At 23.6% G+C, this 27,523-nt stretch overlaps 1 protein-coding gene across 2 annotated transcripts in view; it reads left to right on the forward strand.

The window, feature by feature from the left end:
• LOC126895272 (orexin receptor type 2-like) overlaps window positions 1–27,523 on the forward strand; it is a 111,059-nt gene that overhangs the window by 26,309 nt on the left and 57,227 nt on the right. The window contains exons 1-3 of one of the 2 annotated variants that reach the window (XM_050666956.1): window positions 11,035–11,217; window positions 14,924–15,219; window positions 18,520–18,679. In XM_050666956.1, coding sequence (XP_050522913.1) covers window positions 14,939–15,219; window positions 18,520–18,679 — 441 coding nt within the window. In that variant the 5' untranslated portion in view covers window positions 11,035–11,217; window positions 14,924–14,938. Of the gene's footprint in view, window positions 1–11,034; window positions 11,218–14,923; window positions 15,220–18,519; window positions 18,680–27,523 lie in introns of those variants that run through there. The other variant, XM_050666954.1, reaches the window with a different exon arrangement.

The raw sequence follows: 27,523 nt of genomic DNA on the forward strand, positions 1-27,523 counted from the left end.
ATGCACCCAGGACATTTTATAATTACTATTTACAGTAAATTTATTAGTAATGCTCGATTTTTTTGCATTTTTATCGTAATAGATCACTTAAATAGAAATCATAATAATCATTTCTAATTAATTTTTGGTGTTTAAAAAGATCCTACCAATTGAAATATGCAGAACTGAATTAATTTTAATGATTTACTTTAACTAAAATAATCAATGAATAAAAATTTGTAGAAAAGAGCTACTCAATTGAGCGAATTATAAATTTTGATTATAATTGTAAAAATCGATTATTAAATTCAAGTGAAACTAAATATCATTTTTTTTTAGATTTGTGATTTATATAGCAACATGTTACCAAAAAATTTGGAATATTGTAGACTGTTAAAAACACACACAAATAGAGTAAAAAAATTAATAAATTACAAAGAATAATTATTTACTTTTGCAGTTGAATACTTTTATCATATCAAATCTAATTCGACAGTAAATACATAAAAATATTAGAAATTAATTATTTTAATTGTTTGTACAGATAAAACTGTTTAAGGTACTTTTTATTTGATTAAGGAATTTTTTTTTCAATTTTTGAGGGTAATATCTTCAACTAAATACGAATTGTAATCATTTGACGTATCATTGAAAAAAGTAGGTTAATTGAAAGTTGGGAAAATAAATCGCAGCCACAAAAAAAAAAACACATAGTAAAATAATATTAACATGCATAAGAAATTTCTTCTCATGAGGGGAGACTACAGTGATGTGATCCTTGATATTTATTGAAGTTAATGAATCTAAATGAGATAAAAATTAAATGATTTGAAAATTTTTCTAACTTAAAAAAAATGCAAAATATTAATTGCCACATGTGTAATCGAACCTGATACTCTAACCGTGAAAGTCACAAGCGTTAACGATTCGGCAACTTTTCGTCGCTTTCGCCAATTAATAAAATTGGCAATTTTAAAGTTACTTTTTCGACTTTAAAAAAGCAAAAAAATTAAATAAGTTTAACTTGTTATGTCTTATGAACTTTATTTTAAATAATAATATAAGCTTTAATTTAAGATTAAATAAAAATGACAATATTTCCGGAACATTTTCAAAAATTTAACTTGTGTGCAAAAATTGTTTTTTTAATTCCCCTGCGAGCAAGTTTAGAGTCAGATTTTCAAAAAAAATATACCAAATAAAAGAAAAATATCTAAGGTTCCAATATAAAAAAAAATAATTTAAATTTGTTCACTTTTCAAAAAGTTATGGCAGTTTTAAGTATTAAAATATTTAATATTAATATTTTATTCCCATTTACGACGAAAGAGGGATTTTTTTTCAATTTTTAAGGGTAATATTTTCAACTAAATACGATTTGTGATCTTTTGACATATTGTTCATCAAAGTCGGTCGAGTGAGCGCTGAAAAAAAGTGGCAACAGACACAAAAAAAAACACATCATGGTAAAATCAATATCTTCTCAGCTTCGCATCGAAGCTAAAACTCAGCACAGTATGGACATGGTATAGTTGGGTTCAATTTATATTTAATCTGACAGTGATTAAAATCATTATTATAATAAACGCTTCGATACAAATCTTTAGATAGTGTTTAATTTAAAAAAAGTTAATGGATTATTCCAAAGGCAACACGATCTCCTATTTAATATAATTTTTAGGAGGGTGTGGATTGAATTTTGCCAACTGTTAGTGAAAAATTATTTCAATGAGACAAAGTCCACATTATAAATGAATATTTATTACTTTTAAACTTCTCGTGTTATAATAGATGATATTCTATAAGATATATATTATGATACAAAATATCAAATAATTATAATTTTATGAAATTTTTTAAGTTAGGTTGGGTTTGTTCTTCAGGTATTACCGTAAAAATCTTCAGCTTAACTCCTCAAAGTTATAAAATTAACTTGAAATTAACCTTCTCGAGGTCTTTTTTAAATTTCGGGGTTGAACCCAATGTCTACGACACTTGTTTTATTTTTATTTATTTTGTGTTTTTTTGTACAACGATGATACATGGCGTACACAACACATGCAACTTCTGCATCATCTAATATCTTCATTGTAACTTATTTAAAACTTTTTTAAATAAAAAAAAAATAATCAGAGCAATTCTACCAGTAGGAATTTCGACACTATTGTGATTATACTGTAACTAATGGCGGGCTAATTTTCTTTATAAAGACACGTCAAAACGCTTGCAGTTTGCACAAGAACGGCGTTCGCGTTTTAAACGGCCGCGTTTTTAAAAACGGGTACGCGCGCGATTAAACGTCTAGTGTGTAAGCCTCTTATAACATATTTATTCAAACTGTCTAAGTTAATTGCATATTTTTGAGCCATTCACAATAATTATTTGTGTAATACTCTTATATTGACCATATACATGTTTCTACTATACATTTTTACAAGACCCATATGTTTCCAAAGATGTTCATTTAAATAAATTACACGTATTTGCTGTAATATTGATAATTTACAACCCTTTTATTAGTGATAATTATTGTTACACAATTATATTATTGTAATCATCAAATAAAATGTTGCTTATTTTTTTTTCAAAACTGTTTTATGTTATAATCGAATATTTAAAATTATTGACTTAATAAACACGTTAAATTAGGCCATTCTCAACAAAAACAATTTTTAAATAGAAGTTCAATACTCTGTTTAATAACATATTCGAATTCAAATAACAGTGCTCGCTGAATATTGCTAAATTTTGAGATCAAAGATAATTCTATAAAATAATAATTCTATAAAACTCAATTCTATAAAAAAAGGTTTCGTTATATTGTAATAATTATGACTAATAAAGATTCACGTTGTAAACATCGAACATATGTAATTTAAGCAATTCTAATAAACACAGTTGAAGACTTATAAAATTACATCAAATGAAAAGACCCACAAATAGCAGTATATGGATAACGATCGAAAAATTGTGGGCGATGGTTCTAAATAAAAAAGAAAAACTTAAAGTAATATAACATTTTCAAACGTATGGCAGTATTCCAAAAGTCGCAAGTACCGGATTTGGGAAAATAAAGTACTGCGTTGTTTAAAATTAGCAATACATAAGTCATAAAAATTCTAATAAATTTCTAATATCTAATCATTTATATAATAATTTAACATGTTTTTTGATCGGTAATCAAAATAATTATTATCTAAAAAATCCAAAATTCTCAATGTCTAAATAAAAAATAGAAGAATTTAATTAACAATATTCACTGGTTTAAATTGTGAGGCCAGTAGAAAGTTTTTGAGAAAATGTAGTGAGGAAAAACAAAAGCCTTATCGTTTAATTTGATATATTTAATTTATTATATACGAAATAAATCAAAAATGTGTTACCATAAGTAAAATCTTACCACATTAAAAACTTTTATTTATTAAGTATTTTTACCGATTCTAAAACGATTTAAATTTAATACAAAAAGTAAAATATATAAAACGATAAAAGTTAAATCTGAAGTTATTGCAATAAACTTTTAAATTACTGACTGTTAACACTTACATGCAAATTACATCATTGAATTGTTCATTATTTGAAAAAACTTCAAGAACAATTTCTTTTATATTTTATTATAATTTACATTTACTTACTATTCAAACTTTTTACACGTTTTTTTTTTAATAACTATATGTTTTACAATAAAGTGGAAGTACAGAAGGAAAAAAATGTGTGCACAGTTCTTTCATTTCAAAAAGTTTTTATAAACTCCTATCACCACGTAGTTAAAGAATTATGTAAATTATGTACTATACAAAGTGATCAGTTTATCATAAACCACTCGATTACTCATAAATAAATACAATGTTAAAAAAAAAATTTTAATATATTCAGTTACATAAGTAATTAGCCACTCAATTTCTCTTAAAACATTTTTTTGGTGAATTTTTCTTTGGATTTTGTTAGTTACATATTGTAGTAATTAGATGAGGAAGTATTGAATTACGTCGATTTTAGTATAATATAAGCTTTACAATAGTAGTAAGCAATTTTTGAACTCTTAAGCAATATAATAATTTCATATAAAAGGGAAATGCAGGGTAAGCAAATTAATAATAGTGGGAAAAAGAATATAAAAGGGAAACATGAAAAGTATAGGGGGACGAGACTGGACGTTTTTGTCGAAGAAACGTTGAGTTACGGGTACGCGAGTGTCTTTGTACGATTTAATTTTGTTTTATGTTACATTTTTGATATTACTTTTTGACTTTGTGTTTGATACGTTTCTTAAATAAAATAGCTATTTTAAAACCTGGACTTAGAGCAAATATTTTATATTCACCGTGTTCTTAAAATTGTGTGTGTGTGTGCAGCTAGAGTTAAGGTTGGACTGCTGGTCCTTTAGTCAATCTTAATAATTAGTGTACGAGCTGGCTAGTTTTTGGGCTTAACCGTCCTTTAGTGGGTATAGTAAAAAAGTAGTTGTGCTGGTGGCTGACAAGGAGCCAGCCTTCAGTCTGCTACTTTTGAGCTAGACTGTGCTGACGAGTCTAAACTCTACCCCTTTAGTAGTCATCTAATTAGAGGGATTGGGGCTGATCAGTTTATCCAACGGGAGGACTCGAGAAGAGCTCGAACGACGAACTCGTCGTCAATATATACATATAAACATTAATTAATTTGTGCTAAACTTTTGTGTCTANCAATTACTTACAGAATAATAATAATTTTATCTTAATCACAATTATCTTAAAAAGCAGCATTAAAGTTGTATACCAAAGTTCAGATCAAAAATTACTTAAATAAACTTTTGAATCGGTTAATGCCTAAGGGCGATAGTGTCACAACGTATAATCGTAAAAAACATATAAGATTGTTCAATTGCGTTCAAAAGAGATATAAGTTATACTTAATTGATAAAGTTTTATATTTGTGAATTTCAGTAATTGAAAACCGAGTTTTTGAAATTAAATTTACTTCTGTTATTTTCTTTTTATTTAATTAGTAATCATAATTTTACTTTGAAAATGTGTTGTATGTTAAAAAACCAGAGACTTACAAACTAGAAAATAATCTTTGTTTTACTCTTTTTTAAATTATTGAAGGTATTATAAACTTTTGATAAGAAAATATATTTTACATATTATACTATTAAATATATGATTTGAGTCATATTTATACAATCATCTTATATATAAAGTGATTTATTTATCGCTTTCTATTAAATTTCTCCTAAAATATAATAATTTAAAAACAATTTTTTTCTATTTTGTTTATTACTTAATGTATTTCTTGATTTTGGAATTATTTTTAAGTTATTTCTTGTAACGGTACCAACTCAATGGTATCTTAAATTATTATTTCTGCTATTTTCTTTTTATTTAATTAGTAATTTTAATTTGACATATAATATAATATCCTAAAATAAAAATAACTTTCGGAATTATTTTTGGCTTATTTAAGAAGGATTTATTTCTCAATTTTTAACTGGGAAAAAACTTTTTATAATCATTCCATGTCCCTTAAAATGGTACCAAGTTAATTTTTTTGAATAGCAAAATACATATTTTAATAGATTAAATGTTAGAAAATGTTTTAATTAAGAAAATTACTGGTTAATAATAACTTTTAAACTATTTGACTCTCTTATATAAGGGATGAATATAAAACATCATTCAAAATTGATAAATTGAATTAAGTCTGTAACTAAAAAAAACTTGTACTTTAAGAGTTGTGAATATTTTTATTCTTTGATAAGAGAAGTGCGGCAGAGGTGTATAGTGATAAAAATAATATAACTCAAATATTATATAACGTCATTTATACTGTTATAGTGCATATATAATTTTTTTTTAGGTTTTCAGGATGATCAAAACACAAATTTAAATATATACATATTAATACAAGAGGTAATTTAATATGTTCATAATCATCGATAGAACTATGAGTTTCACAAGAAAAATATGTTCTGAAAACTTCTATTATCATTATTGATAAAAATTTCATTTTTTCAAATTTTGAGATACATACTGTTATATTAAAAGCAATGATATGTATGTTACCGTTTAAAAATTCAATTTAGTACACTTCATGAATAAAATATAATTAATCACTTAAAAATCAAAAAATAAAAACCCAGCACAGTGGGGTGGCGGCACAGTGGGATCCTGGCATAGTTGCGTCCAGTATAGCGATTTTTAAATTTGTAATTTTTTTGCATATTTCCCCCATTTGCGGGGAACGAGGGAATTTTTTTCAATTTTTAAGGGTAATTTCTCCAACTAGATACGATTTGTGATCTTTTAACGTATTTTTGAAAGAAATTGGTCCAGTGAGAGCTGAGAAAAAGTGTCAACAGACTTAAAAAAAAAAAAAAAAACACATCATAGTAAAATTAATACCTTCTCAGCTTCGCATCGAAGCTAATAATACTAGACAAATCCAAAAATTATCAAAATTATTATTATTATTTTATAGTATTAAATTAATATTAAAAATTTAGTGATTAACAGTAAATAAATCACTTTATATACGTGTATAATAATATGTTCAAGTGATTGTAAATTTTAAAATATTCTTGACTAATAATAGTGTAGTATATGTTAATCAAGCTTCATTTAAAGATTTTTAAAAATTATCACATTTCACTCTTTAATTTTACCAAAATATGGTAACTAAGTATAATCTTGTCATATAAAAAAACATTGAAAAATTGTCTAATACTGGAAAAATAATTTAACGGTTTCCGATTTTCATATTTGACATAAATATGAAATTTTGGATTCAACATCAACTATTGTCAATAATTTCAAATAAAAAATGTTATATTCTTATTTTTCTTAATTTCCATTAACATTTAATTATAATTTTCATTAACATCTAATAATTATTAGATGCTAATGATAAATTGTATTCAAATACATCAATACAAATCTAAATTTAGTTTATTTTATTTGAAATTATATATTATAGTAACAAATAAAGCCTATAACTTCATAACATAATTTTATTTTTGATACTAAAGATAGTGTTAAAATTGAAATATTTTTATATTATTATGATGATCTTGATATAAAATGTCAACCTTATACTTATTACATTTTACATTAAAGAAAAAGATTTTAACGAGTGATTAAACCATACTTTAAAATCTGTAAGACGATGGTAATTCGAAAGATAAATTATTTTTTCAAGACAATGTCTGAATATTAACTTACTATACACTTTGAATTTTTAACATACATAAATATTGAAGATTTTTATTAAAGCATAATAATTATAAAAATTACAATATCCGAAGCATAATTTATGATTTCTAAAAAAATAGTTCATCATTTTATTAATTAATAACTTCAAGTTTACTTGACATATTGCATTGGCAAAAATACAAGAAAATACTATTTAAGAGTAACTATGGCAATTTTACTGGCCTAAATACATCGATTAAAAAGTATAGATATTAAAAGAAAATTTATTTTTAAATCCTCCAAAAATTATATTTAGATAATGTTCCCGCTGCTTTAAAATCTTTTTAAAAATCTTAACATTTAAAATCTTTTTATTGTAACATAGTTATATTTTTTTTTTCATTGTGAGAAATTATTTTGAGAATTATTATTTTTTTAATATTTAGTCTTATTATCTAATTCAAAATGATTTTGCAACATTATAACATAATATTCTGCAACAAAGAGACCAATTATTGGCCTAAATGTTACAGTATAAATCAATTATTTATTTATTCTTAGAACAATACTTTAGATTGTTTTTATTGAAATTTAGTGAAAAAGTGACTATAAAGTCTTCGTTATTTATTTTCTTGAAGTAATAGTTTTATTGTTGCGACGTAATAGTGTACATAGAAGTTAAAATACAATTTCAATAATTCATTTGTTGGCGAATGAAATTAGCTGTCTCCGACTGTTAAGATTGACTTATCTGTGTACAGCATCAAACTACAATAACCGTACTATAAAAATAGTTCACATCTGTTGGCCAGTCGTTTTATTCTTTTCAATGCTGGGTAATAATTTGCTCGTGTTACTGCATATTGAACGCGGTTGAAATAATAGAGACACTCAAAATTGCAGAGCTGACACATTTCTCATCATGATAAGTTCAATTTAAGTTTATGATACCTACAAAACTTATCTGATAGGAGATTCTAGTGCATAGGATCATACTTAATGGTAATGAAAACAATGTAATATGATTTTATTAATATATTATTTTGTTTGTGGCATAGATAACTTTTAATAAATAGGTATTGATTTACCGTTGATCATTAAATATCTCCTAGAACAACGATAATTTTGAGAATTATTCTTATTAGTTTTCTTAAATACTATTTATTTCGTGATTTATAAGAAATAAAATATTTTTAGGCTCATCTGTTATCTATTAAACTCTTCTCCTTCAGCCTGCATATAAAATAAAACATTCATAACTACTAACTATTGTTACTTTCAAAATTTAATATCAACCAGACATTTTTTCTAACATTTAATCTGTTGAAATATAAATATTGTCTGTTAAATAATAAAGTTAAATAAACTCTTATTTTTTATACGGGTGCTAACTTTAAAATAAAAATATTAATCGTCTTATTAATTGAGATATAAATATTATAGTAGAATTGAGTAATATTAACTTTTAAGAACTTGGACCAATAACAACAATTGAGTAAGTAGTAGGATATTTAGTAGGCCAAATATTCAGTAAATTAAATAGGATGTAACTGTTATAAAATTACGAAAAAAAAATAGAGAAGTGCAATATTATCAATCTAAATCTAATTCAATCGTGCCCAAGCCTGATTAAACCGTGCTCTAAGTAATTTGGTGAATAACCATAAAATAAAAATAAAATTTTGAGTTTTTACAAATTCGAACGTGGAAAAAAAGATTATAGACTTCATGGAATATATTAAATAGAATAAATAACAAAAAATTTAAATCTTGATGTCAATCAAACATGGGTAACTTATTTTTTAATTATTATTTCCTTAGTAACTAGTAGACTTAGCGTGAAAAAAATGTTTTACATTATTAATATTTTAGAAGAAATTTAGTGATAAATCAATTACTTTGTTAATAATTTTTATAATATAATCAAATGCTAATAATATAATACATGTCATACCCATTAATTTTCTTTGAGGTCATTTAAGTATTGAACCAATGTGAAATAAATCCAGTCACCGCTTAAGTTTTCTGTTTTTTTATCAAACTAATTTATTAATAAATTATTGTAGTTTACTAGTGGATAAGTTTGAATTATGCTTTTTACCTCTTAGTTAAGCATTTATCCAATAATGTATGTAATATTTCGTATTTACAGAATACATCACAAGTTTAAAGAAATTTTGCAGCATTACAAACCTAAGAGAATAAATAAACAAAATAATAAATCGGTTTCAAAATAGTACTGCGTGATTTATAGATATAAATTGCGTCGTATGTTATAAAAATCGTCTTTGCGGTCGTTTAACGAAGCTGAAAAAATGGGCATTTTATACCTTATAAAAAATGTAGGGGCAATGTCACCTCATGGTTACAAGTACCATTTTAACGACACAGTGTTGTTGTTATCGGTCACAAGGTCGAACCGGCTGTGCATTTATTTTTACAGCTAAAAATCTACTGAAAAAACAATGTACACTAAAATATATACTAAATATAAATTCAAGTAAAGATCGATGAAATTCTTTTTACAATATATGCATTAATCATATAAAATTATCTTCTGCGTGAAACAATTAAGTATCCAACCCTGAAGATCAAACCACATTTATTAATCGATAGCTTTTACTTCCAGTTGTTCTTGAATTTTAATTTTTTTGATACCGTTTTAACAGCTATAACAATATTAGTAGCATGTACATGAATCAAACTTGTCAAACTGAAGTTTAAAACTTGGTATCATTTTAGTTCATGACAGAAAAATATAGAAATGCTGAACTACTGTTTGCAGTTAAATGAAGATATGAAATATTATGATTTATTAAGAATAATACCATTTTTATGAAAAAATCATTATTTAACGAAATTTGAAGAACAGTATTCTTATTAAATCACACTTTATACTGTTAGTATTTTATATTTCTTAGCTAATCATATATCCTCATTGAAATATTTAATCTGTTTTAAAATATATACGACTCAAATACTTTTAATTGTTGATACAACAACAAAAAAAAATATCAAAGTAACCATGTGTTAAACAAGTAATGGTGTACGCGTAATAAAAACTTTTAATATAATTATTGCTAAAATTATTTAGACAGAAAACATATTGCCATAACATACTAAAACACTCAGTATTTTTCCAATTAGACGTTCCTTTCTTTTAGATGATTTTTGAGTAATACGAATATGTATAACATAGTAATATTTATAGATATGGAGCAATTCAGTCTTTGTAGATCAACTATTAAATGACTAATACTACTACAAAACATTAAACTGAACTGAAAAAAGTAAGATTTTGAATATAATCTAGCTATCGAAAATAGATCAAAGTGATCATTTTAAAAAAGCTTTTAACAAGACTGACTATAGATGTTAACTCATATAATTGCAAAAATGTACACCAAAGTTAATAACTCCTATTATTTGGCATCATTTTAGTTCGTTTCCATTATCTAGGTACTAATACCTTGGTACAAATTATAACTTGTGAATATTTTTGTTGAATTTTCTTTGATTTACTTGCATTATCAAAAACAAAGAATTAATTATTGTATATATATATATATTTTTTTTTTTTTTTACATTTTTATTATTTATTGTTAATTATATTTTATCTAATCTAATAATATATTTAAATTTAAATTATAAATTTTATTAATGTCGTTTAATTTGACTGTTAACCCAATCTAGTCTATATTACGAGATTACATAGTTGAGTTGCAATAAAAAATTTATATAGCTTAACTAAAATTTTTAGTCTAAAAATACTTAATTTTCTATAATATCATTTTTGTTTACATTTTAGTTTGGTATTATTTACGAGTAACACAAGTAATCTAAAAACTTATCTTAATGTAAAACAGTACCTAAATATTACATTACGAATGCACATTTTCATAGATAGTTTAATATTTAACTGTACGGACATTGAAATAAAGCGTTTTGTATTGCAAAATTATTTAATATGTGAAGTTTGTGCCCTATTTATGAAATGGTGAAATGATTTAGTTAAAAAAAAATATCATCACGTAAATACTTTATACAATCAATACATAAAAACACAGAAGTAAGTATTTAAAATTAATCCCTTTTACTTTTTTTATCAACCTTAATCATTTTTCATATTATGTATTGAATAATATCAAACATATTCACATCAATAGTATAAAGCACACAAGAAAAAAGTTTAGTTTTAGAAATTTTTCATAAGTTTTATTTAAAAATTAAAAAGCTAACATATTGTACAAGAAAAAACTCAGTTTTTATGTTTATTTATGTATATAAATTATTATCATCAAAAATGTATCGAAAAAAGCAATGCAAAATATTTGTTTAATTAAAAGACTTATTAAAGATGTTAAAACCCGATAGAGCTTTTTATATATTAAATTTGCCTGTGCTAGATCTCTAATATGTCGGTCTTAACAGTTTTTTTAATTTGCTTACGAATAATTTCAAAATCATACATGGTTATTGCACTTTCAAAAGTAAAAAAAAAATTAAATAGATAAATAACGTTACAATAAAATTGAGTTAAATGTTATAAAAATCTCAACAAATATTATATAATATTGTTTTACATTATAAATCAGGATATCGTGAATTTTCATTTTTTATTTGTCGTTGTTTTGTTTACGATTTGACAAATGTTGATGTTTTAAACGTTATAACTATAATGCAATGCATAACGTTTTTTTATTCCTCGAATAATACTAAAATTCAAATTTTTGACGATTGCCATAGTGATACACGCACAATTTTTTAAGTCACAGGAAAAAAATGTTCTTTACTGTTAATTCTTATCTCAATATAATATAAGTCATTGAGTAATTTTTAGTTATAAGTCTATTGTTTATCGTAGTCATGTTATAGTTGTAAAATTAGTGTTCTATTATTCGTAAAACTTAATTCTTTGTGAAATGAGAAATAATTTACAAAAATACAATTTCATTTAATTAAATCGAATAACAGAGATAATATGTCTGAACTAGTAAAAACACCCTTATATTCTGTTAAAATCAAGTTTAGTGTATGCAATAATAATATCAAATATACACATCTTACTATTTATAAAATAGCATAACTTATACTTTTCAGTTTACTCATTATTCTAGATAGTTTCAAATAAAAAGTGGTTAAAATTGTGTAATATTATCTATATTTTAATTTAAAAATGTATAGAAAAAATTACAATATTTTATAGCTATGTGTTTTATGATATAAACCTGATACATGAATGAGCTAAGCGATGTAAATGTTGTAACTTATATTAATTGATTTCTCAAACACTTAAGGCTAAATATTAGAAATTCAGACGTCAGTTACAGTTGTATAATTTTAACTATATGGTTTTTATTCAAATATTGATAAATACAAGTAATTTCTGTAAGAAAAACAGGTTCTGTAAAGTACTTGAATTCAAATTCTTGTTATTGGAAGAAAGTATAAAAATTGTGAGTATATTAAAGTTGCCAAGTAAAACACACTAACAAAAAAATATAAATGAATACCAATGGTTTGAATGAATTTAAGTAATAAAAAACTAGTATTTAGTAAATTTATCACCAATAACATTATATTTGACGTGACAAATTTTATTGTTTGGATTTTAAGCTAAACAAAACAAAATCAAATCGTAAAAATAATTTTTGTAATACGAAATATTTAGGGGTTAAGTATTTAAACTGAATCGACCTAATAGAATAAAAAATGAAATTTTCGAACCCACATTCCATTTAAAAGTTATAAGATAGACATATCACTAGAAATATTATCTAAACTTTACATAAGAGAATTCTCTTTTCAAATGATATTTATATGTATTTATGGTACTTATTATTTGATTTTCAAAGAAAAACGTATATATATTTTTATCAAAAATTAATTTTAACTATTAAATTAATTAATCAAAAAGTAAATAGTGATTTCTTAAATTAATTAACTAGGCAAATAAGAAAATATAGTACTGAAATTTTTAATTATGATTATTATTAAATACTTTAAAATAATTCGTTTTTTAATATTATAAATATATACTATATATATATATATATTATTTTTAAATACAATGTTATGTAAAAATGGCATAACTAACTATTCGTTATTTCAGACAAACCTAACTTAGAAATTCGATCTGATTCAATTATTAGGCAAAAATAAATATTAAAACAACACTTTTGATATACTAATCACTATCGTCGAGCTAAAACTGTTCAGTTCTTGTTTTACATATAACAAATTAGAATTTATCTCCTCTATAATACGAGTAAAACATAATTTCACATTAAAAATGTAACATTACAATATTAAACTATTGCAAAATAACAACTGAACCATTCAAATATTTTGTAATTTGTTATACCTTTCAAGTTTTTTACATTTGAGAATCAATCAAAACAATATAAATTGAAAATACTTTCAAAGTTTGATGAAAAATACGTGTGTATTTCTACAATATGGATATTAATAACAGATATTTATGTTGAGACAATATTTTAAATGGAATCACGCCAATATTTTTTATACATCTATTAATCTTTATAAACTATAACGGATATTGTTTTATTGAAATATTTGTGTAACGATCTAAAATTTTAGCCGTGATTACCCACGGGAAATAAAAATAATGCATATTCAAATAAGAATGAATGAATAATAATAAATCAGTAAAATTGATGAACATATTATTTTTTCTTATAGCGTTATCAAGTAATTTAAATTTTATTAATTTTACGCATATCTTCCTCGTAAGGTACGTGTATAACAAAAGTAATGGCAAATAAAACACAGTTATTGTTTCGTTATACATTCAACAAAAACATTAGACTGGTTATAAAGTTAATTAACGACTTTTTCAATCTACATAATGTAGAACTAAAGTTAATGTTGCGTAATAAATGACTTACTGTTTTGCTGAACTTGAATAAAATATACCCGTAGAATATTTAAACTTGAGTTGAACAGGTTAAAGAGAAGTTAAGTTTCCGGTAATTTATTGGAGTAGAAGCAAATACCTTTATGAAAATTGTTTGGAAAGTATTATCAAAATAAACTCGCAATAAGATCAAACACGTGTACCATTATCTAAATTTAATTTTTCGATTGCTTACAGCTTTAAAATTGAAAAGTGTTTTGTCTTTTGATTGGTTCTTGGTTCATTTCGGCTGAAGTTCCTTTGTAGTATTAGTTTAAAGTGTGTGTATATATTACCATCATCTAAACGGCTATATACTTAAATGATTGCTTTATTTTACATGTACTTAACTGTTTTTTTTTTTAATTTACACCAGTAAAAGCTTCTACATACCTTCTGAAATATTATAATTTTTATTCTGGATGGTATAAATGATAATTTGTCAATAGAACAGTTTATTTAGATACAGACTAATTGAATTTAAATTCAGACACTATTAAAATCATATTTCTATAAAAACATTTTTTTTTTTTGTTTAGTTGATCCCTAAGCAAAATGTTTTTATTTTTTTATTTTATATTATGCTGTTTTATGACATATAGAAAAATAACACTTGCTGAAAAATAATTTATTTCTCTTACGAAGTAAAAATACTGGGTATATAATATTGTGAGTGACATATTGGAGTTTGTGCTTTAAGCATGTGAGCTGTTATAAATAATTGTTGAAATATGAATACATACATGTTCTTCACACAACACTTACTATACTTTATTTATTACATAATAAAATCCTTAATAAAATGCAAATACAATCTATATAAAGGCAAATCAATTACAAGTATACTCAATTTTTTTAGTATAATTCAGATACCATGAGTTTGTGGATGAAACACGTATTGATGGTGGTGACATTAGTTTTTGTCGACGTGGTTAATAGTCACATAAATGTTACTCCTACAATAACTTCCATGCAGAACACAACTGAACCGGAGGAATACGATGAGACGGCCAATATGACCGACGAAGAGTATGAGAATTACTTGATTGAATACATTACACCTGAAAAATCCGAATGGATATTCATAGCTATGCACTCTGTTGTGTTCGTTGTGGGACTTATTGGCAACGCTTTGGTGTGTGTGGCTGTATATAGGTAAGAAAACTTTTTATTTTATGCAATCAATATGATTAGTGTAATAAACTATAAATACGCTCCTGACAAACAATAAAATTGTTAAATTTGTAAGTTAACATGATAATTTTATCATTGAGTTTGCATCCTTCAAATTACACGCATAATAATTATAGTTTAGATAACATTTACAATTTTTTTTATTCGCCGATACAAAAAATTATTTAACGTCCGAAATGATAAAACTTTATTGTGGTCATTATATTAGCAACAACCATTCTAAAGGCCTGTTAATGATTTAATATATTTGCTAGTACGGTTTGATTGACAATTATTAAAAATTTTACACAGATTCTAAAAAAATATGTTTTTCTAGATTTGCATTTTTGTAATATTAAGAATCGTCCCTTATAAACTATAGGGATGTTAAATTTATATTTTTTAATGGTAACACATATATTTAACTAGCTCATAAAATAGCAAATGATCCATTTAAGAATATGACAGGTCGATAACTACTTTTAGACCAGTTGTTATGAATTTATTATAACTGTATGATATAGACTGAGGAAGAGACGTCGATATGACTAATTATATCATTTGACATTTCTCAGCCGCACTCCTTATTCATTTCAGGTATAAAAATAACTCTCGAAGTAGTGATCCAAAACTTGATATCGACTAGTCATTTTTTAATTAATTAATTTCCTATTATACAGTTGATCCACAATGTTTTGAAAAATCAAAAAACTAAGAAAATATTATATTATTTTAATACTATTTTTTTTTTATATTTGCGAAAAAATTTAAAAAAATAAATGAAAAAAGCTATTTTTAGAGTAGATTTTAAGAAAACATTCGACAAAAAAATATTTTGTTAATGTTCATTATTGAATTTTTTGTAGCATATTTAAGTTTATAATCATGTTTTTATAATAGATAACGGATAGATCTCTTCAGTATAAATTTATCACGAGTCAAAATGAATAAAATATTGCTAAAAACATTATTTTATTCTTTACAATGTTTATAATTGACTTTTTCTCAATGCTATTCAATATTAGTTACCATAAGCACATGAAAATTCAATTTTTGACAAATTTTAAAATGCTATAAAAAACTTACTGCTGCCCAACAAAATTTTTTCTTAAAGCCTATTGTAAAAAATGTTATTTATAATTCTTTTATTTTTATTATAGTTTTTTATAGTACATTTTTACATTTTTAAAAAATATCAAATATTTTTTTTATAAAATTAAATGATGATATTTAAATAGTGCTAAAGCATAATAATAACTTAAATAAAAGTGACAAATTATTCAATAAATCAAAAGTTTTTTATTTGTCAAATCATTGTGGACCATTTGAATAAGTATATAAATGCATATTTATATATATGTTGCAGTTCAAAAAATTAAGTTGATCCCTATTTGTTATAAATGATGATGATAAAAAGTGATTAATAACAAAATACTGTGACTAAAAAACATATGGTATTATTTTTGAAGAACAAACAAACGGGCGTGGTATGAAAATAATGTGCCTAAATTTTATTTTAGAAACCTAAAAGTAGCTCAAGTATATTATGATATCGAAATATCGCCAAATTAAATAAATGGTGAATAATCAAATAATTAAACGTTTATTTACTACTAATTTACAATATTGTCAATTAGTGCCTATACAGAGTGATTTTTTTATCATAACCCACTCAATTACTTGCAGAATAATAATAATTTAAACATTTCTTTTTTTTCATTATCTTTAGTTACACATTATTCTTGAATTTTTAACTATGTAATACTTTTTAAGTTCATCCCTTATGCCTTGGAAGGGGGTCAACTTTGTTTTTTTAAATGGTAACACATATTTTTAATTTAATAAAATGTTTGAGTTTTTAATTTAATAGTAAATGGCATTTGAATTTTTAATATAACTTAATTCGTTTATTAGATATAATCATTTAAAGTTCAAATTTTGAGTTAATAGTATATAGGTATAATACACAAGGGATTACAAATACAGGTAGATAATTGGTTTTTTATAACATCGATATTAGCAGGTACACAGCANTTTTTATGTCATTGCTGTCACAGTCATGGATTGCTTATTATCAATTATGACTATCATTAGATATACTTTTTGTATTGTCAGTTAGTGTATTTATAAACTCACAACAATGTACCTTACTATCATTGATAATAACAATGCTGTGTACCTGCTAATATCGATGTCATAAAAAATCAATTAGCTACCTATATTTGTAATCCCTTGTGTATTATACATGTATATTAACTTAAAAATTTGAAACTTTAAATGTTTATATCTAATAAACGAATTAAGTTATATTAAAAATTCAAATGCCATTTACTATTAAATTAAAAACTCAAACATTTTATTAAATTAAAAATATGTGTTACCATTTAAAAAAACAAAGTTGACCCCCCTCCAAGGCATAAGGGATGAACTTAAAAAGTATTACATAGTTAAAAATTCAAGAATAATGTGTAACTAAAGATAATGAAAAAAAAAATGTTTAAATTATCATTATTCTGCAAGTAATTGAGTGGGTTATGATAAAAAAATCACCCTGTATACAGTGCCCTGTGTATAGTATATATTCTTTATTATAAAACACTTAATTAATCGAATAATAAAAAAAGTATTGACAATTATTGGTTTGTTTTATTTTAAGTACATATTTTTCTCAATTCATCAATTATCAAGTATTTTTTATGTTCATCCTTTACACCTTTTAATAATAACATATTTATTTTTCCAAATGGAAATATACATAATTAACTAGCTATGTAATATTCTAATTAAGAAAATGGTCGATAACAACTTTTAGATCAGTATTTTGGAAGTTATTGACATTTTTATAGCTATGTGGGAGGATAAGTACGGCTGGGAAATAACTAATAATATAAATAAATAATAACAACACCCACGTCTTACCTGTAACCATCACTATAAAATGTTAATAGCGTACAAAAAATCGTAGGGAGATAAAATTTCTGAAAATACTTAATTTCAACGTAATAAACAATTTTAGACAGGCAAAAAAAATTTTTTTTTTGGTCTAATAGTCAGTATTACCAAGGTTCGGATCAGTAAACAATTAACAATTTTGTTAATTTTTTTACATTAAGATGATATATTAACATAATATAAAGTAGTTTTTTGAAAAATATAAATAGGCTATTTTATTAATTTAAGTTAAACTTAGTTTGAAATTACTTACTTTCGATTTTAGTATTTTAATTAAAATAACAAAGTTAATTTATTAATAGATTTGCATGATATTTATTTGCTCTGTAGGAACCGAACAATGCGGACGGTTACAAACTATTTCATTGTCAACTTAGCTGTGGCCGATTTTCTTGTGATTTTGATTTGTTCACCACCCACAGTGTTGTGGGACGTCACAGAGACATGGTTTATGGGAACTTTAGCATGCAAGCTGGTTTTGTATTTTCAGGTTAGTATTCGTGGGTACCTTAGCTAGGGTTTGTATTATTTTTACTATTCTCTGCACAATTGAATAAATTACACTAAATCAATCGTTGTATAATTCTATTTTAGGAAATTTAATAGAAATGTTTTTCTCGAGAAAAAAAGTAGAGCAAAAAAAGGTTGCATTGTTAAATTTCGTAAAAGCCATTGATTTTTCAGTTCACTTATTAGTGATTTATTATTACTTAAATTAAGCTGATATTAGCATAAATAAAGTTTCGAAAAAATTATGCAAAAAAGATGCGTTACCACAAAAAATCATTAAGTTAAGCAATTTTTTTTTTTTAATTATTTCCTATAAAATTAGTCTCAAATAATTGTTTTGGCAATAGGCATTTAACTGTAATAACTTATGAATAATAAGCATATGAACCACATATACTATACATAAGCAATATTAAAAAAAATATATGAATATAAAAATTATATGCTTCATTTATTAGATGAAAACAAAACAAGTATGTATTGATTAATATTTATTTTCGAGTTTCAAACATTAGGTATATTGAAATCGCGTACATATTTATGAACGCAATATATCTACTTCAATTATATATTATTATACCTACCTGCATATATGTTTGAAAATTGTATTCTCTTTAATAACCCAAGTATCCCAAAGTTATGTTAGGGTTACAGAAGCATAGGCTCTAATATTGATGACAAAGAAATTATTCATATCATACCTTACTAAAGAATATTGATAGTAGCATTATGTTTTATTAATTTTATAGCTAAAGTTAACGTCACATTTTCGGATATCTTTTATTGTAGTGCGTAATAGTAAACATTTTTTTTTAATATTCACCTCTAAATATTCGTAAATTGATAAAATATTGTTATTTAAAAAATGTCTAGCGTTTAGAATGAGTAAAATATATTTAAATTTACAAAAATACATTATTTTGACATAAATAAACAATTATTTATATTAATACTGCAATCAATTTAATTGTGTAATAAATCATAAATAAATGTTATGTGATTGAGTTTTCAAAGGAAATATCTTTCTATATTTATATGACTTTATTTTAGTAAATTAAATATTTTTAAGCGTCATAGCACTAATAAACTTCTATTATTTCTTGTCTTGCATTTTCATTTGACGTTAAACTTCATCAATTTTATCAAATTAGAACTTTCAATAACACACAACTTTCTTAGAGTAAGTTGGCGTTTCTTTAACGATTAAGTTCTGAGATTCCACTTAAGAGTACCTCTGATACTAATCTAGAACTCACACTAAAATTAAATGACCAGAGAATATTACCGTAAAATAATGATTGAAATATTTAATTCTATTGTCAATCATTATTAATGATTTCTATCCTATATAGAAAGAAACTTTTTAAATTTTACAAAAAAAAATATATCTATATTAGTATTTTTTACATTCATAAAATAACGAAATAAAAAATTACCAAAATCATATTCCAAAATTTGGTATTTCATTTTTTTAGTATTATTCTTATACAATGTATAAGAAAATGAATATCCATTTCCTATTTTTTTAAATCATATTAATTGTATCATATTAAAATATTTCAGTAAAATGAAAAATGTCTTAGATAATGCAAAACAACAGTACACTATAACTTGATATTAAACCACTTAGATTTTTATTTTAAAAAGTTAATTTAAAAATCATATATATGCTTTGCAGTATCAAATAACCAATTTTCTATGGTTAAAAAATTTAGCTTTAATTTGATAAAATGACACTTTTTCTACTATTTCATATTTACCCTAGTAACTTATAAATTATATAATTTTATTATTATTTAAGAAATTACTTTGAACTTAATCACTTAAGTATTGAATTTGAAACATATAATTTTATTGTATTTTTTTTACATAATTTTAGGTAACATATATTTAAATTTGTGAGGTAAAATAAATTAGTATTTTAATATATAATTTTTAATATTTACATTAGAATAACACATGACTTTAGTTACTTTATAAATTTAATGGATTATATTTATTTTTTCTACAAAATTCCCTAATTATTTTGCTGTAAATATTTTATCAGCATCTATATTTAATATAATCTTTACCAAATAAATTATATTATCTTCTTTGATAATTTATTTGTTTAATTTTGATATGATGCCCCAAAAATTAATGTTAATATTCAAACAATAATGTTTCATTCTTGTACAATTCATTATTACGTGTTAGAACTTTATCATAACTAAACCCAACTCATGAAATTAGAATATTTATATTATTACATATAATAGCTATTATGTTACAATTGATTGTACTCAATTCAAACGATATTTTTCTATAGTATTTTTTGAAATGATATAATTTCTAAATCATTTGAAAAAAATATATATAAATAAACAATTTTAAAAATAATATTTTCTATTAAAATAGTATTTATGGGTTATTGTAAAATATATACTCACACAGAATTAATACAAAGTGATCCAATTATCTCACTCAATTATAACTCACTCAGTTACTCACAATATAATTTCAATATTGAGAAATAATGTTTTGATTTTTTTAGTTAAAGTATTTTTTATTTATCAGTTATTAATTAATTTTAAGCAACTTCCTTCATAGCTTGTAGTGGTGTCAACTTTATTTTTAATTTTTACAAATTGATTACATTACGTTACCTTTAAAATATTATATATTATAATTAAATTAGCTTATAAAATAGGAAATGATCTAATTGATAAAATGACAGGTCGATAACAAGTTCTAGGTCAGTAATTCGAAAGTTATTAATATTTATGAATGTGAGCAAGAGAAATGCAACTAAGAAATATCCTGCCATATAAATAGTTATACTCGCGTCTTATCCCTAGTCTATATATATTTTAAAATCGTCATAATTTCTAAAGTACTGATTCAAATATTGTTATCAGTCCGTCATTTTCTTAAATATATCATTTTCTATTTTACAAGCTTGTGAAATATGTATGTTGCCGTTTAAAAAAATTAAGTTGATACCCCAATATATTATAAGGTATGAGTTTAATAAGTACTTAATAACTAATAAATTGAGAAATATATACAACTAAAACACAACAGAAATAATTTTAGGAAAAATCGAATGACATACATTAAACATACAATATACAATATACAGTCTGTATGTTTTAACCATAGAAAGGATCTTTTAATTTTAATATATTAAAATATATAGACAAGCTTAATTTACTGAACAGTTAAGCACAAACAATTAATTTTTTTCGTGTTGATTCATTTGAAAATAAATTGAAATTTGTGGTCATTTCAACATTGAGTCAATTTTTGTATAATAATATCCTGATAAATCTTAAATATTTTTTCAGTGTTTTGTTGTAATTACTTTCTTGTTATAAAAGTTAGTATTATAAATAATATACATCTAATTATACAAAAAATATTTCTTAATTGTACTTAATAGCAAAAAAAAGTCAGTGACTTCCTACTTAAATAACTCACAAAAAACCAATTACAATTTTAATAATGAAAAGCCAAACGAATGAATTGAATAAAATAGTGACGTTTCTGACTAATTTCAATTGTTACGTTTTAAATAAAAATAATAATATTTTTTTCGTATATTTTAAATATAAGTTTTTTTTTACCTCAATATAGTAAACTAAAACATACAATTTGACAACAATGTTTTCTTTGTGCCGTATGCAAATTTTGCTTTCATTCAACAATTATATTCAGGTTGGAATAACATTATGCACCCTATTTTTTTATAATTACACATGTCCAAAGATCAGTTCTGCTAAATTTTCTTAGTTTATTATCTTTCGAATCAAATTTTATACATAGTTCAAAGTAAACTTTGAATTGATTTATTGAGGATTATTTATATAGCGTTAAATATTTAAACAAATTTATTATTCAATAATTAATATTTTACTCGAATTAAAATTGTTTGTATAATTAACTTATTTACTACTCAGTAATAATAATAATGTTTTGCATTAAAATAAAATTTGTATTGGGGCGTGCAAATATATTTAAAAAATATTAACTCATGATAAAGTATTATTTTGATCAGTATATTCTAAATTATTGATGAACAATGAACCCCCACGGTATATTTAACAGAGAAAATAACTAACTGATGAAATGAAAACTTGAATGAGTTCTCATAAATTATTCTAAAATAAATCTTTAAGAGTTTAAACATTATTTTTAAGCTTCCTGGACATAATAACCCCTGTTGATTTTAAATTTGACCTGAATTTATTAGTATGCGCTGGTTGTCTAAAGAAACCCTGAAGAACTTTTACGATAAACGATATTTTTCAATTTGAGCGTTGAAAATTTAATATATTGCTTAGAGATATTGTTTCGATTTGAGTTCCCTCCAGAATCGGAGTTTAATATTATATTATTTCGAAATTGCAAACCAAAACTGGATACATACTATGGTAAATATTTTTATTAATTCGTTTTATTAATGTAAGATATATCACGTCTGGTTTAGCCCAAGGAATGAATGAAAAATTTATAAACATAATTATCATATTCTCCAAGCTATCGTTACTTTAATCACTTTTATGTTATTTCATATTGATAAGCTGTTAGGATAATTTTTTGGATATTACAATAGCAAAAGATCTTACTTGAAAAAAATTGGACATTATCTAATAGTCAAAAGTGATACAAAAAATGTTTAAATACTTACAGAGTTTGTTAATTTATACTATTTTAATTTCTTGAGATACAAATATTTGTTACTTATTTTTCTAACTCAATCTACAAAGTTTGAACAGTTCTGCTTTAAAACCTTATTTCTTTATATATTTCGTAGCTTAACTTGTAATACTAAAATTTTTTTGAACAACTAACTTTGGCAGACTCTTTAAATTTTTGCACATGGTGTAAAACTATAAAAACAAAGTTCTCCAAAATACAGATTTTATGGGAATCCATTATTTGTAATCAGCACCAACATTAACTCGCCCCTAAAATTTCATGTTATACATTATTTTGTCCCTTATTTATCTGCAAAGCTATGATGTCTAATTATTCTGCATTTTACTCTGATAACTCTCATGACTTCTGATACGCAATGTCTCCAAATAGTCAACTATTCTAATATATTTTATTTTAACTATACATATTTATAAATATGTAAACAATCAATAATTATAACAATTAGAAATTCGATAAATAAAAAATCATCTGTTGCCCTTAAAACGTCACCGTCAGAAGTTGCTGTTTGTGTACATTCTCCAGGCTACAGTTTTCATCTTAAATCAATAGAATTTCAAATTTATTTTAATTACATATCTCTCTTTTATGTGAACCTAATTTCATTCAAATAAATTAAAAATTACATTATTTAGAGGTGTGTAAACATGAAACATCCATTTTTTCACAATTTTTTTTACATTGAAGTACTTAAAACAATAAAATTACTATGAATTTATTTTTAAATAGAGCTAAATTATATAAAAAAAATTATCTATCAATTATTAAAATGATTAATAAATATATAAATTAATAAAATAAAAACTTTTTGAGCTACAGTATACACAAATCCTAAAAAAGTTTTTAGAAAAACGCATTAAAAACTAAAAATAATAAAGTTGTCTTAACTATCTCAGTAATAGTATTATTTTTTATATTTACTGGTTAATCAGCAATTCCAGCACTATATAATAATTCCTCTTCTTTTTCATATGCATCATATTTAGCTTGCAATTGTTCTTCGCGAAAATTTGGAGCTTTTTTAGTCTCCAAATTGTGCACCCATGACAATTATTAATTCGTTATCGTCCGGCATGTAAGGGGACTTAAATAACTTGGTAACACTAAAACAAAATAATTTTTGATATTTATATTAACGATTTACAACATAAGAAAATTTCGATGTTTTGAGCCATCTAAACCTATTTTATCCTAATTAAACAAATCTATTCCAAATTATGAAACATTTTTTAGTTTTTGTCAAACGCACTTGAGTACTTTTAAACCTCTACTAAAAAACAAAATTAAGACGTTCATTAAACAAGTTTTATTTTACTAATTTAATGAATGTTATTTTTTCTGTAAATTTTACATCTTATAACGATATTTTATTTGATTATCTTTATACGGCATTCGCATTATATTATTCGTTTACCCTTAATACGACTTTACAAATTTCAACACAACAAAAGTTTTAAGAACATCGAATGCAATCGGAGTTGAGCTTAAAAACCTTACGGTCGTTTTAATATCGTCAAGTCGATGAAGTATTTCTCGTGACATTTTTTGTGGTTTTTGATTAGATTTGTTTTTCTATATGAACTCTAAATATTCGACATGATAAATAATTTTGTTTAGCCAAATTTTTATTCTACAAAATCAAGTGGGCCGATATAAAATTTTAATTGGTTCGCATAAACCATAAATGACATTCTTATATTTTTCGACAACTTTTAAAATTTTTTATATTCTAATAAATAATTGCTGTAAATAGTTGTTTAGACCTCTAATAAAAGCTTTAAGTATTCTCTTTTATAACTGATTTTGTTGTTGGTGTACAATTGAAGTATAGTAGTCGTACTATACATTTAATTAAGAAAAATCTTTGCATATTTTTTATTATTTATAAAATTTAATTTATGGTGCGTTAAATAACAAGAAAAGATTGAGTTATTTCACACCACATGGTTTTATGTAAAATCGTAATATACAAGTAACATTTAAAAAAAAATAATAAACATCCTTATAGTAATTATTATTATTTTTAAACAGATTGTACAAAATATATATATATATATATTAAATGCAAGATAACTAGTTACCATTGCTGCATTATAAATTTCAATGAATTACCAAACACAGTTATAGAACATGAAGGCGCAATATTCACATATAATAGTCATACTTAAAATAATACTAGGATAACTTAAATTCAGGTGCATACTCACTGTAAATACTTGTAATGATAGAGCATGTTGATAATTATGATCATAACAGTATCATTAAAGAACAACACTTCGTGTTAATCAAAATTAACGTTCATATTTCCATTGAAAAAATCCAACTAAAGTTCATTTTTGTAATTGACCACTTTAGTTTCACAAATATTTCCTAAACTAAATTATTCAGTTACTTTCACCGCAACGATGAAACAGAAAATTAAACTATTGATTCCTCAAGGTTCTTTTTCATCAATTAAAATATATTTCCATTTGCAGCTAGTTCATTCAACACTGAAAATCGGAAATTTATAGTTCATTCATGATAATTAGTTGAAATCAAAGATATCATAGCCAACAACAGCAATTATTATTATATTTACCACCCTAGACTCAACGACAATTTATATACTAATCCATAGCATCTATTCGTATTGGATTAAAATTTAAGCTTGGAATTTTTGAATGAGATGATTTACATAATAATTAAAATAAATTTTTCAAAATATATAAGGTTTTGTGTATTTGTAATTGTGACCAGTCATAAAATTCTTTTTTCGGTTTAAATTAAGTTAATATTATTTTATTATCTCCAGCAAGTCGAATAAAACTTGAATGATTTTTTAATATCTCAAATTTTGTGTCTAAATTTAATTATTTTTTTAATTAATTGAATTTTAAGCCAAATTTAAACACATGATAAACTTTAATGACAAATAAGTCAATTAGAAATAAATAAACTAAAAATTAATTTGCTTCAATAAGCTAATATTTTAAATTATAATTGCATAATCTGTATAAATAAATTTAGTTAATGATTAATTAATTAATTGAATTAGGTCTTTCTTAAAAAAAATTAAAAGATAACATTTATAAAATTATATTCACATTAAACAATTAAATGTGTTGATATTTTTGAAAAAACAACAAAACTAACAATCAAATGTTGTTTATATTTTAATGATGTAGTTAAATCAAATATAGGTAGTTACTTTACTAATGAATGATCAGTTAAGACTTTTTCATCTTTTAAAGTACTTATTAATTTATATTTTATTACCACACTCATCATGTTGATAAATAGTTTTTCTCTAGAAAAATAATTTAAACATTATTATTATTTACAAACACAAAATTTGTGATGCTATCGATTTGACTATATTTTAGTTTAAAACTTAGTGGTGTTTTTTATCATCGATGAGAAGCTGAAAAGGTATTTTACCATGTATATGTGTTTGATTCAGATAATTTTGAGGTATCATTTAACATTCATAAAATAATTTAAAACGACATTTTATACAGACATCTATCTACATTGTTAATATTGTATGCAAATTTTTAATATTCGTTAAAAACTTCACATGTAAAAAATAATGAATTCTTAAATTGTAGGAGTATATTTTATAATAAAATTATCATTGTTTTACAATTTATCTATTTGTTTAATCAATTCATAAGTTATTTTTGTCAACAGGCTTTTTATCAACTTTTTATGCTAAACGACTCCTTACAATTTCCTTTTATTTATGAGGACTATGAACTGAAATGATTTTAATTTTTCAAAAATTTTTACCATATCTACCTATATGGAATTTTTTTTTTTTTTGAAAGAATTTGTTAAATTAATAATTGTAGAAACCTAATGTTTTATGATATTATTTTTGAAATCTTAATCAAACTAAAATTTTAACTACATAAAGTATAGATATCAAAATTAACCAATATAAATTTTTTTGGTCAATTTTGGTTTTTAATTTTTTTTAAGTTAAATTTTAAATTCGATAAAGACCTTAAATATAGTATCATACAGTTGTTGGTTTGTGAATTAACTTTTTCAAAATGCACTAAAAAAAATTTGATTAGGCGAACTAATTACTAGATATAAGAAAAATGACTAAAAACCGAAATTATTTCGGTTTCTGTATTTT

Source organism: Daktulosphaira vitifoliae, unplaced genomic scaffold, assembly GCF_025091365.1.
Source record: "Daktulosphaira vitifoliae isolate Bord-2020 unplaced genomic scaffold, ASM2509136v1 Scaffold_1, whole genome shotgun sequence".
Taxonomy (NCBI): domain Eukaryota; kingdom Metazoa; phylum Arthropoda; class Insecta; order Hemiptera; family Phylloxeridae; genus Daktulosphaira; species Daktulosphaira vitifoliae.